General features: G+C 46.8%; 2 protein-coding genes across 6 annotated transcripts in view; one reads left to right on the top strand and one right to left on the bottom strand.

Annotated features, from left to right (window-relative positions):
- Positions 1 to 8424, bottom strand: part of CCIN (calicin) — a 27567-nt gene extending 19143 nt beyond the window's left edge. For 3 of the 5 annotated variants that reach the window (XR_005659664.1, XM_039910808.1, XM_016227548.2), the window contains exon 1: positions 1674 to 1954. Coding sequence is in view for 2 of the 5 variants with exons in the window: in XM_039910808.1 (XP_039766742.1) it covers positions 1674 to 1678 (5 nt within the window). In the remaining 3 variants the exon portion in view is untranslated. The other 2 variants (XM_029055895.2, XM_007668248.4) reach the window with 2 other exon arrangements.
- NANS (N-acetylneuraminate synthase) lies at positions 2153 to 12981 on the top strand. Its single transcript, XM_001506715.6, has 6 exons — positions 2153 to 2327; positions 7371 to 7586; positions 8399 to 8498; positions 8968 to 9122; positions 10664 to 10930; positions 12071 to 12981. The coding sequence occupies exons 1-6, from the start codon at positions 2196 to 2198 to the stop codon at positions 12278 to 12280; spliced, it is 1080 nt and encodes a 359-aa protein (XP_001506765.1). The 5' UTR covers positions 2153 to 2195; the 3' UTR covers positions 12281 to 12981.

The following is a 12981-nucleotide window of genomic DNA, read 5'->3' as shown; positions in this document are numbered from 1 at the left end:
AAAGTCATGAAATGTGCTAACATAACAATTGCCACAAAAATACAAATTATCAATTCCACGGTGTTTCCAGTGACAATGTACAGATACAAAAGCTGGACAGTGAAAATACAGGACAGAAAGAACAATGTTTCTTTTGAAATGTGGTGTTGGAGAAGGCTTCTGCGAACACCACGGACTGCCCGAAAAACAAACCAATGGATTTTGTAGCAAATTAAGCCCAAATAGTCTTTGGAAGGCCAAATGACTCGATTTAAGATTAGCTTATTTTGGACACATAATCAGGAGGCCTAATTCTCTGGAGAAGACACTAATGCTAGGGCAATCGTGGGAGAGGCAGACCGGCAGCTAGGATGGATAGAGACAATAACGGAAGAACCGTTAGAAAGGTCGCGGATTTCGGCAGAGAACAGGCCGTTCTGGAGAAGATGTATCCATGGAGTCGCTGTGAATCCAAAACGACTCAATGGTGCACAATAATAACGATATTAATAATAAACTTGGCCAGTGAAACTCTGCCACACCTGTAGGGCAGAGCTGTTACATACATACATTGCTCATTACTTTAATTAGCATAGCTGGCACTAACCGCTGGCTTATTTTGACTCTGACGCTCCTTTGTCTTTATAAAAATAATTACCACTTTACTAATTACAACGCCCAAAAGTGATCCATGCAAATGATAAGTGGCACGGGCCTGAAACAACTTGTCACCTTTTGCCCTAAGGGCAAAGCTAAAGACTCGATGGAAATCTGAATAGGCCTTAAGGTGACAGCTTTATTTTCTAGTACTTCTTTTTCTTCTCATGGGCCAAACACTGAGGCCCTGATCATTTCAGTTATTTACGGGGAATAACGTATCTGACGAAAATGTTGCAGGTCCAGCAAAATGTGGGAAACTCAAGATTAATGAGTACCAAGTAAAACAAAGTCAAACTCACAATTCCTAAGAATTGTCAAATGGGTAATGGTAACGTGAGATTGAGGAACAGAAAATAAGATTCAGGAAAAGGAAAAAAGAAACAAGTCAAGCTAATTCAGTATTCTGTTTCTAACGAATACATCATAAAATGGAAAAAAAAAACCCACTTAGTGTTCTTTATCGTGATTAGGATAACTCCAAATCCCAACCCTATGTAAGATGGTTTTAAATGTAATGATTCATTTTATTTTCTACGAAATGACCGGGGTAACTTGTTCTTTGGGGATCGTTCCGTTACTGAAGACTTCTTTCCTTCTAATCGACTTTAAAATACATTACATTCGAAAATTGTAACACAGAGACTCCAACGGTCATTAACCGGTTTTTTTCCTAGGTAACGAAGAGGGCTAATTTAGAAGACGATTCGTTTTGAGTATTTACTGGGAAAAAATACCCAGAAAGGGGGAAGGAGCTAGGTCTCGTCCATTTAGGCTTTCTCAGATTTGCCTATTAAAAACGGGGGCGGGGGGGCATTAAAAGGCGATGACTAGTGAGTAACATTCCCCGCCCCCGCCGCCCATTTGGGTTTCCTCCCAAACAACGAATGGTATTTTTTGAGCGCTTACTATGCGTAGAGCACTGTACTGAGCGTTTGGGAGACTACACTACAGCAGAATTGGCAAACGGGTTCCCTGCCCAAAACTAGCTTGCAGTCTAGAGGGGGAGACAGACATTAATATGAATCTGTAATTACCTCATCGTACATCATTTAAAGATATCATCCCGTTCAGATCATCAAAGGAGAGCAACGAAGAGACGGGTTTTTTTTTTCTCTCCACTATGAAATATATCGACTTGCCTCAGCTCCCTGGAGGGAACTGGAAACGGGGGTTGAGTTTCCAGGGTCCACTGGGTGTCCCGACCTCCAAACTTCCCGCCTCGCCCCGGTCAAAAAGTACCAAAAAACCCAAATGAAAATAAGGGAGTGTAAAGGAAAAGGCTCCACGGCCCCATTGTGCGTCCGAGAAAGCGAAATGGCACCTGACTGCCGCTAAAGGGCCAGCGTCCTCATGCTCACCACATCACTCGGGCCACGAGCCGCGCCGCGAACCGGGCCCGCCCCCGGCCGTCCCGTTTCCCCCCCCTCCCCGGCTTCCGATTGGCTGACGACCGGCATCCGGCCGCTGATTGGCTACAGAGCGGGCGCGGCGTGGACGTGGCGGTGGCGTGGGTCGGAGGGGAGCGCAGTGGGCCGGCAGGCGGGCCGCCTGGCAGGATGCCGCTGGAGCTGGAGCTCTGTCCCGGCCGCCGGGTCGGGGGCGCCCACCCCTGCTTCATCATCGCAGAGATCGGCCAGAACCACCAGGGCGACCTGGACATCGCCAAACGCATGATCCGCATGGTCAAGGTACCGGATTGGAGGGGCCGGTCACGGGGTCACCTGCGGGGCGGGGTCTGGGCAATGAATGGGGAAGAGCGCAGGCCCATCTCCTCCGGGGGGTTTTAAAGCAGAGGGTCGCCCGGGCCAGGCCCGAGAGGATTGCGGGGCCGAACCGGCCCGCCACGGGCCGCTAGGGATCAGGGCCGCCCTGGGGCAGGATGTGGGTGGCCTGGGCGGGGGATCGGTCTCTGGCTGTTAGAGAGTTTTTCCCCGCCCGAGGACCCCGGCATCTAGGGATCGGACGGAGTGAAACGGGTCCGACCGGAAGAGCGGGCCGGCGCTGCGCCGGGCGGCCGGCTCTCTTAGCCGCAGTTTTTTGAAAATTGGTTTTTGTTAAAAGCGTTTAGGAGGTGCCAGGTACTGTTCTAAACGCTGGGGTAGGTAGAAGCTAATCAGGTTGGATACAGCCCTTGCCCCACATGGGGCTCACGGTCTTAATCCCCATTTTACAGATGAGGCGATTGACTTGGCCAAGGTCACCCAGCAGACAAGGGGTGGAACCGGAACCCGGGTCCTTCTGACTCCCAGGCCCGGGCTCTAACCACTAGGCAACGCTGCTTTTCACCCTTTCCTCCTCCATCCACTCCGAGAAGCGGTCGCTCGCCGGGGTGGAGGCCTTTGGGAGATGCTGTGGGCAGGCAGACATTCTTTCTTCACCTCGGAAAGACTATCCCAACATCCTCTTAAATGCGCATCTCCTCCAAGAGGCCTTGGAGCCCTCATTTCCCTTCCTCACTCTCCTCTCTTCAACCACTTGGCTTTGCTACCCCAGCCACGTAGTACTTACACTCTACCCTTTCTCCCAGCCATAACTTATTTTAATATCACTCTTAAAGTTTCCCACCCCCTCTGGACTGTAAGCTCCTCGTGAGCAGGGATCGTGTCTACCGACTCTATTGTGCTTTCCTAAGCGCTTAGTACAGAGCTCTGCACACGGTTAAATACTCAACAGATACCACTGATTGATTGCCTAAGGCTCCGATAAGTGGACTGAAGGGTTCACGGTAAATGCTCAGTAAATATTTAACGAAGTGGATTGGGTGTGTCCACTTCACTGCCCGGCCCATAGAGTGCAGGTAATGCAGACTATATAAACCCTGCCCCTGCAGGCTCCGCCTTTCCCATCCCCACGGTAATTCATGTATAGTATTATCTCTATGTATATTTGTCTTTCATGGTGAAAGCTCTGTATGAGCAAAGTGGTAAAAGGTCCCGTAGTTTCATCTGCTAAACTGTAGTCTTGTCCCTGAGTAGGGAAGGCAGCAGAGTAGTTATAGCAGTAGGTGCTTGGGAAGTACAAAACAAAAAAGCGACATATTCCTTACCCACAAGGAGCCAGCACTCAAATAGGGGGATATGGGATGTGACTAAAGTGGGCAAAATAATGGACACGGCAGATCTTTAATGGTCATTCGCCTGATAACCGTGGTGTTCTCCCACTCCCTTCTGTGTCGCCTTGACTTGCTCCCTTCATTCATCCTCTGTCCCGTCCCCGCAGCACACATGTATATATCTGTAATTTATTTATTCATGTATATTAATGTTTGTCTCCCCCCTAGACTGTGAGCTCGTTATGAGCAGGGAATGTATCCGTTTGTTGTTGTACTCTCCCAAGCGCTTAGTACAGTGCTTTGCATACAGTGAGTGCTCAATAAATGCGATCGAATGAATGAATGAGGTGCTTAAGTGCTTACTTTGTGCCAAGCGCTGCACTAAGTGCTGGGCTAGGTGCAAGATAGTCAAATCCGACACAGTCCCCGACCCATATGGGGCTCACAGTTTCTCACGACACCAGGACGAGGTGTTGAAGATAGTTTCAAAACAAATACAGGGAAATACTTAACGGAGGAATTCATTATCACAGAAAGTTATGCTAGCAGATTCTAGAGGGGTTTGGATCCATTCAAGAGTGAGCAGCCCATAATGGAAAGTTAGTGATGGAGAAGATGACATCTGGGCTGTTAGATGGTGTGTCCCTAATTATTAGGATCAATGTCAAGCAGGGCAAGCGTCCTGTTGCTGCTAGTCGTAGAATAGCGGGTGTGACTCAGTAATGGTATTGCATATGTTCTTGAAGCAATTGCGGTTGAACCAATGCTCCCGTGATGTAGGCCACTGCCGCAATCCACTTCCACCCCTCCTGCGGCCGGGAGCCAATCAATACACATTCACTGTGTCGTGCTACAACTCAGGCTCTCTCTCCTTTTCAACGACTGTACTATTCCTCCCTTGTTGACTTTCAAACCCACAGCCCCCTTCAACTTTCCCAAACTTTCAAGTCCCTCCTGAAGTCCAAGCCTTCTCCCCTAATCCTCGATAATCTCACCAAATCTTGTGTTGGGAAAATGACCACTGGTGAGAACTCCCCCAAGTCCCTCCATCACTCCCTCACTGTTGCTGCTTCCTTCTCCCTTGCCCAGCATTGCTCAAAAGGAGGTCTCCTGCCTGCCCTCCTTTCAGGCCTCAGTTCTGTGGACAGGTATTAACGTGGTTCTCTTTCTACCTTCCTGAATGCTCCTCCTCAGCTTCACTTCCTGGCTTCTCTTCTGTTCTCATTCATTCTCATTTTTCTTTTTTTCAACAAAAACATTCAGTCCGTGTCTCTCCACTCCTCAAGAACCTCCAGTGGCTGCTCATCCACTGCCGTGTCAAACAGAAACTCCTTACCATTGGCTTTAAAGCACTCAGTCGGCTCACCTCATCCTATCTCACCGATCTCTTACTACAGCCCAGCAGCCAGCACACTCTGCTCCTCTAGCGCCACCTTAATCACTGTGTCCCCATCTCGGCTGTCTTGCTGCCCACCCCTATCCCACATCCTCCCCCAGCCTGGAACTCCCTCCCCTCCATATAAGCCAGACCACCACTCTCTTCACCTTCAAAGCATCATTAAGGTCACATCTCCTCCAAGGGGCCTTCCCTAATTAAGCCCTCTTTTCCCCGGCTCGCTCTCCCTTTGATGTCATCTCTGCCCTTTGGATGTGTATTTGGCCTAACCCCAACCCCACAGCACTTATATACATATCGTTCAATATATATTGTAAATTATTCTTGGCGGTAAGTTCATTACGGGCAGGGAACGTATCTCTTAATTTGGTTGTATTGTACTTTCCCGAGCGCTTAGCACAGCACTCTGCATGTAGTAAGCCCTCAATAAATACCACTGATTGGTTGATTCTCATACAGAGGGTGTTCCACAAGGCAAGCTTCTTGTGGGCAGGGAACGTGCCTACCAACTCTGTTGTACTGTACTCTCCCATGTGCTTACTACAGTGCTGAAGCACAGAGTAAGTGCTCCGTAAATACCATTGATTAACAAAGAGCTCATCTGCTCACATAGCTTCGGCTATTATCTTGATATGAAAGATTCCCAGATCTATCTCTCTAGCCCTGAGCTCTCATCTAACTTAGGATTCCCTCATCTTCCCTTGCCTTTAGGACATCTCCACCTGGATTTCCCACCAGCAGCTCAAACTCAGCATGTCTGAAATGGAACCATGCTGAAAAGCAGCATGGCCTACTGGAAAGAGCACAGGCCTGGGATTCAAAAGGACCTGGGTTCTAATCCTGGCTTTGCCACTTGTCTGTTCTGTGACCTTGGGGAAGTCACTTCTCTGTGCCTCAGTTACCTCATCAATCTTATAGGGATTAAGACTGTGAGCCCCACATGGGACAGGGACTGTGTCCAACCCGATCATTTTATGTCAGCCCCAGTACTTAGTACAGTGCCTGACACAAATGCCATTTAAAAAAAAACAAAACCCTCATTTTCCACATGATCCTCCTTAATTTTCCCATATTGGTTGATACCACCACCATCCTCCCTGTCCCAGAAGCCCACCACCTCAGCGTCATCCTGGAGTCCTCACGGCTTTCAATTCTCACATTTAATTTACTGCCAAAATCTTCCGGTTCTTCCTCCACAACATCTCCCAAATCCGTCTCTCCCTCTCGATTGAAACAATGACCACCCTGGTCCAAACTCTTATCCTATTATGGTTAGACTATTCCATCAGGCTCCTTGCTGGTCTCACTGCTTCCCGACTCTCCCCTCTCCAATCTATACTACACACTGCTGCATGGATAATCTTGGAGCAGTGTGCAGGCACATCTCTCGATTTTTCAATCTCTTGCTACTTCTCTCCATATCAGGCAAAAACGCCTCACACTCTGCTTCAAGACCATCCACCAGTTTGCCCCAATTGATGCAACTGCTTCTCACAAGAAGCGGAGTGGCCCAGTGGAAAGAGCACGAGCCTGGGAGTCAGAGGATCTGGGTTCTACTCCTGCTCCACCACTTGTCTTCTGAGAGACCTTGGGCAAGTTACTCCACTTCTCTGTATCTCAGTTCTCTCATCTGCAAAACCTGTTCTCCCTCCTACATAGACTGCGAGCCCCACGTGGGACCTGATTATCTTTTATCTACCTCAGTGCTTAGTACAGTGCTTGGCAAATGGTAAGCGTGTAACAAATACAACAATTTATATTATTATCAGTTGCTCCCCAGCTTGCTGTCTTTACTCCTCTCGGGCTCACCTTCTAGATGTACCTCACTGTCACATCTTCTGCCTTGGCTCCCCTTTACCCACACTATTCTCCTGACCTGGAACTTCCTACGTCCCCAAATCTGACAGACCTTAGGGCTCCCCACATTCAGAGCCCTTATAAAATCCTACTTCCTCCTACAAGCCTTTCTCAGTTTCCAACACCCCAACTTGTACCAACCCTGTTATGTACTTATACTCATCCTGAACACCATTTCATACGTTAATTATAAATTCAGTTGCTTGAGTGAATTTGTAAATATTTTTTCTGCCCCCCCCCCCCCAAGAGTGTAAGGCCCTTGTGGGCAGGGAACTTGTCAACTGTTCCATTTTAGTCTCCCCAAGTGCTTGTCAACTGTTCCATTTTAGTCTCCCCAAGTGCTTAGCACGATGCACTGTATCCGGTGGGTGTTCAACGAATATTATTAATATTATTCACTGAATGGCTCTCTGTTGTGTCTTTCAGGATTGTGGGGCAGACTGTGCTAAGTTCCAGAAGAGTGAGCTGGAGCATAAGTTTAATAAGAAAGCCTTGGAGAGACCATACACCTCTCAGCACTCTTGGGGGAAAACCTACGGAGAGCACAAACGCCATCTCGAGTTCAGCCACGACCAGTACAGGGAGCTGCAGAAATATGCCGAGGAGATAGGGATTTTCTTCACAGCCTCTGGCATGGATGAGGTGAGTTCTGTGTTGTTACATGATAAAGAAATTGAACGATAGTACTTGCGGTATTTGTTAAAACCCTTACTATGTGCCAAGCACCGTACGAAGTGCTGAAGTAGATACAAGGTAACTGGGTCTGACCCAGTCCCTGTCCCGACAAGGGGCTCACATTATAGAGAAGCAGTGTAGCCTAGTGGCTAGAGCACGGGCCTGAGAGTCACAAGGACCTGGGTTCTAATCCCAGCTCCACCACCTGTCTGCTGTGGGACCTTGGGCAAGTCACTTCACTTCTCTGGGCCTCAGTTACCTCATCTTAAAACAGGGATTAAGACTGTGAGCTCCATGTGGGACAGGGACTGTGTCCAACCTGATTAGCTTGTATCTACCCCAGCGCATAGTACACTACCTGGCACATGATAAGCGCTTAACAAATACTATTATTACTACTACTACTATTACAGAAGGGAAAAAAGGAATTGCATCCTCATTTTACAGTACTCTCCCAAGCACTTAGTACAGTGCTGTGCACATAGTAAGTGCTCAAGAAGTAGGATTGAGTGATTGATTTTGATCAACTCGGGGTCAGGTTGCCTCCTCGGGATAGTCCCAAACCCCAGGGACACACCTAAATCGGTTTATAGACTCTGGCTTACCTTTTAAAAGGCTTGCGGCATTCACCAAACTCGTACTTCCTTTTCTTGCATATCCCTTTTTCTGAGTCCCATTTACTGTTCTCTGACTCCTCCTCCAGTTGGGAGGCTCTTGTAAAGGTTGTGCGGGTGGCTGGATTTCAGCGAATAAAGAGAACTCCCTGTTCTGTTTTGTAGATGGCAGTTGAGTTTCTGCATGAGCTGAATGTTCCCTTTTTCAAAGTAGGATCTGGGGACACTAACAATTTTCCATACCTGGAGAAAACTGCAAAAAAAGGTGAGTGTGTATTTCAGTTTAGGAGTACCAGCATCTGCCAAACAGCACCCCTCCCCACCACCACCGTCTTGCATTTTTCGTCCCTTAAGAGGAGACTTTAAAAAAAAAAAACACAACAAACCTCTTTTTCAGGAACGAACCACTTTGACTTCATGTATTTGTTGACCTTGTGTATTTGTATTTGGGAGGCAGAAGCAAAGTCTGCCACTTTGTACTGCCTACTGCTCCTTCTCAAGGTTCCTCTGCGAGCTCCTAAGAAGAGCTGATCCTGATGTTCCTGTTAGGATTGTGAAATTCTTCTTCATCACTTTAACTTTACCTTGGCTTAACTAACTTTAGTCAATAACAACAGTATCGCTAAGGCCATCTTTCTCTGATTAGATACTTGGGGCGAGTGTTTACAAGAGCGGAAGTAGGAAGGGAGAATGTAGAAGAATGATAGTATTGGTATTTTTTTGTTGTCGTTCAGGTCGTCCTATGGTTATTTCCAGTGGTATGCAGTCGATGAACACCATGCGCCAGGTCTATCAAATTGTGAAGCCTATTAATCCCAACTTCTGCATTCTCCAGTGCACCAGTGCATACCCACTTCCGCCCGAGGATGTCAATCTTCGAATTATCACGGTCAGTGACTGCGGTGTCAGGTGGCACCCCGAGTAGAAAGTCCATCCGATGGCCTGAACTAGTAGGGAGAATGACTTTTCTCTTGACGTCCTCTTGGGGACTGGCAGGGTGGTTGGCTTGACCAGGCATGCGCGATGAGTTTTTCCCCAATGCTTTGCCCACATTTTCATGCCTCCTGCTGTCTGGATTTAGAAGAGCTTTGAGGTACCCCTGGTTGGTGGCGTCTTGCTAGGGCTGGAATAGGAAAGATAACTCCACTCCTGTGCTGAGTTTAGCTGTACTGGCCAAGACTCAACCTCAGCCCCACGGGGGCCACGGCACCATCAGAGAGAGCGCTGTTTTGCCCTGTTCTGTCTTGGAAATTTTCTCTTTGGGTAAGGCTACTTACTCTAGCTCTGGAGCTTTCAGCTATTTGCTCATTTGCCTCTGGCCAATTTTACGGTGTCCCGTGTGAGGGCAAGCAGAAATTTCCCTGAATGTTTTTGATGCTATAAGATTGATTTTTTTTTTTAAGCGAGCATTGTTCTTATCATTGGGTATGGTTTATTTCAGCACCGAAGGCAGCTCATAAATTTAAGGCAAATTCTTTTTAACAGCAAGACAAGATCTCCTCATTAGAGCTAGGACCAACATCCTACTTATCAGCTTTATCGTTTCACTTCTTAATCGGATTTTCGGCCACCAAAATGCCACTTAGTAGGTGGCTGGCAGTGGGAGTTTGGTTTCCTAGTAGCCTGAAACCATCAATGCCACACAGTAAGCGCTCAATAAGTACGTTTTAATGAATGAACCTACTCCCTAGAGGGATCCAAAGGATTGCGTTTTGGGGGGGAAACCTTATTTTCCGGTTATTCTCATACCAAGTATTTTAAGCTGGATTGTCTGGATCAAGGCTTCAGTGGGCCCAGCTTCACGCTCACTGAGGCCACACAGGGATGTATTTTCTTGCTATGCCCCCTCCCCAATTGTGTGATGGAAGCAGGGCCCACCTGGCATGGACTTAAATCAGTAGTATTTATCGAGCACTTACTGTGTGCAGAACACTGTACTAACCGCTTGGAAGAGTACGGTATATCAAATGCAGAATCCCTAAGCAGTTGGGAGTGCAGAGAAGCAAGATGTTTCCAGAATCACGAGCCTGACGTTGCTAGTAGTGTCCAGAGAACATTCGGGCAGTTGTTGGCTGTACTAATAGTGGTATTATTGCCAGAATTGAGCTGTCACCTCAGTTTATTCCTAAATAGCACTGTACCCACCCTGGGAGTGGTGTCCAGAGAGAGTGGGTTACATGCCTCCAGGTGGGGATACGAGGAGAGAGTTGTCTAAACTACAGTTAATTATGTTGGAAATGCTAATGTTAGGCTAGTCAATGTGGGGGTTTATAATCATTTTATTAATAATTATATTTCCTCAAATATTTGAGCTGATTGAACACAATGAACCCCTTTTTTGATTTAATTTCTGATGCTATTCTGTGATATCCTTACACCCTACCCCTCTTTTCCTCTCCCACACTCCCCATTCCCCATCTCACCATAAAGGAATATCAGAAAGCATTTCCTGACATTCCCATTGGATATTCTGGACATGAAACGGGCATAGCAATTTCAGTGGCAGCAGTTGCCCTGGGGGCTAAAGTTTTGGAACGTCACGTGACCTTGGATAAAACCTGGAAAGGGAGCGATCATCAGGCTTCATTGGAGCCGAGCGAGCTAGCAGAGCTGGTGAGAGCCATCCGCCTAGTGGAGAAGGCCATGGGGTCCCCAATCAAACAGCTTCTGCCATGTGAGATGGCCTGTAATGAGAAGGTAAGTTCTCTGATGAATTTCTGCTCTCCGCCGAAAGCCCGGCCACACTTAGCTAAAATGAATCTACGGCTATCGTACGACGATTTCCCAATTCTAGTCTCTGGCTACCAAACGTTTTTCATCTGTACTTTTCTCAGGTTTCCTCCCTGGGAGGTTGTCGGCTGCAGCTGTCACCGGCTGCAGGTTGTTATGGTAGCATTGTGGGGTAGGACTCTCGGCCTCAGCCTTAATTGGCTTTTTTTTTTTTTAGCAGCATTTGCAACTTTTTTCAAATGGGCAGTTTTTTATATGCTTACATTAAATACATTAAATACATTACATTACATACATTAATACATACATTAATACATTAATTAATACATACATTAAATACATTACATTAAATACATTTATACATTAATAAATGCTTACATTATTCTTCAATCTTATTCTGAAGAAAGGCAGAGAGGGGAGATGATGTAACCTTTTTCCATGGAAGGAAACGGGTTTTTTTTTTTTCAAATCTTTCCTTGGAAGTTAGGCAATAGACCAATTGCTGGGAAGTTAAAACATCAGGCCAAGCTTGCTTGTAGGGACCAACAGTGTAAGGGCTTAAATAATAATAATAATTGCGGTGTGTGTTAAGTGCATACTATGTGCCAGGCGCTGGGGTAGACACAAGCTAATGAAGTTAGACACAAACCCTGTTCCACATGGGCTTACACTCCTAATCCCTATTGTATAGATGAGGTAACTGATGCCCAGAGAAGTGAAGTGACTTGCCCAAGGTCACACAGCAGATGTGGTGGAGCCAGGATTAGAACTCAGGTCCTTCTGGTTCCCAGGCCCATGCTCTACCCACTAAGCCACAAGGGATAGGCAAGCTAGACAGAACTTTCAGCTGTCCAGCTTCCCCTCCGGCTGCCTCTGCTGGTCACCTGTTCCTTGGGTTTCTGGGAGCCTGGAGGGACCGGAGAACCAGTCTCCGTGCTTTAGAAATGACTACCACCTGCTGAGGACCTGGCTAGGAGATCCTTGTCCTGGGTAGGGCCGCCCCAACACCGATAACTTACCTAAAGCATTTGCATAGTGGCTATTGGCTATAGCCAGATGGAAGGGCTGCAGAGTCCCTTTAATTTTTATTTATTTTCTTTTCTACAGCTGGGCAAGTCTGTGGTGGCAAAAGTGATGATTCCTGAAGGCACCGTGCTGACACTGGACATGCTCACAGTGAAAGTGGGTGAGCCTAAAGGATACCCCCCTGAAGACATCTTTGATCTAGTAGGCAAGAAGGTCAAAGGCAATATCGAGGAGGATGAGACCATCACTGAGGAGGCAATAGAAAATTACGTCAAAAAAATAAAATGCTAAAAGTGTAATGGCATGTACTTTGATATATTGCTCTGAACCTCTAATTGTAGACTGCCTAGCAAATTTGGGGGGGGTTACCAAATGGAGGAGGGAAAGCATAGAAAGCATTTTTTTCTTCTACAATTAGGAAAAGAATACTTCCTTGCAGGAGACAGAAAAAAGTAATCCAAGCATTAAGTCAAGATAGTCTAGGCTTGTCTCTTGTCTCTGGAGAGATCCTTCCCAAATCTACAGATTACTCTTTGGAAGAGTAGACCTGCTCTTCAGCAGAAGGGGGATGATAGAATAACCCCTGGGTAAACTTTTTCAGAGGGTTTGTTTTCTTTGTGAGCTTTCATATAAAAATCAGTTCTATCTAGCTTTTCTAAGAAAACCGGGCTGGTGTGACCTACTGTGAGAAACACTGGATGCTGCTCATGAATTAAGTCAGTGTGGTGTGGTAAAAAAAATCAACTGGATTATTGATGACTGCTGGGAATTTGAATTTACAGTACCTTGAGAAGATCTTGGGTGGGTTGTTGTGTGTGCCTCAGTTTCTCCTCCACCCTTATTTGGAGGGCCCTCCCGGTTGCGTCACCAAGTCTCCCTAAATGACACCTTTCTTTTTCACTAGATGGTCTGTTGGAAGTCACTTTATGGGGGTGGAAAAGGGAGCGTTTAAACAATGAGATCTAAGATAATAAACTCTTTTCCTAGAACTA

The sequence above is a fragment of the Ornithorhynchus anatinus genome, chromosome X5, assembly GCF_004115215.2.
Source record: "Ornithorhynchus anatinus isolate Pmale09 chromosome X5, mOrnAna1.pri.v4, whole genome shotgun sequence".
NCBI lineage: Eukaryota > Metazoa > Chordata > Mammalia > Monotremata > Ornithorhynchidae > Ornithorhynchus > Ornithorhynchus anatinus.
Note: the sequence above shows the minus strand (reverse complement) of the source record. Positions and strands in the feature narration are given on the sequence as shown.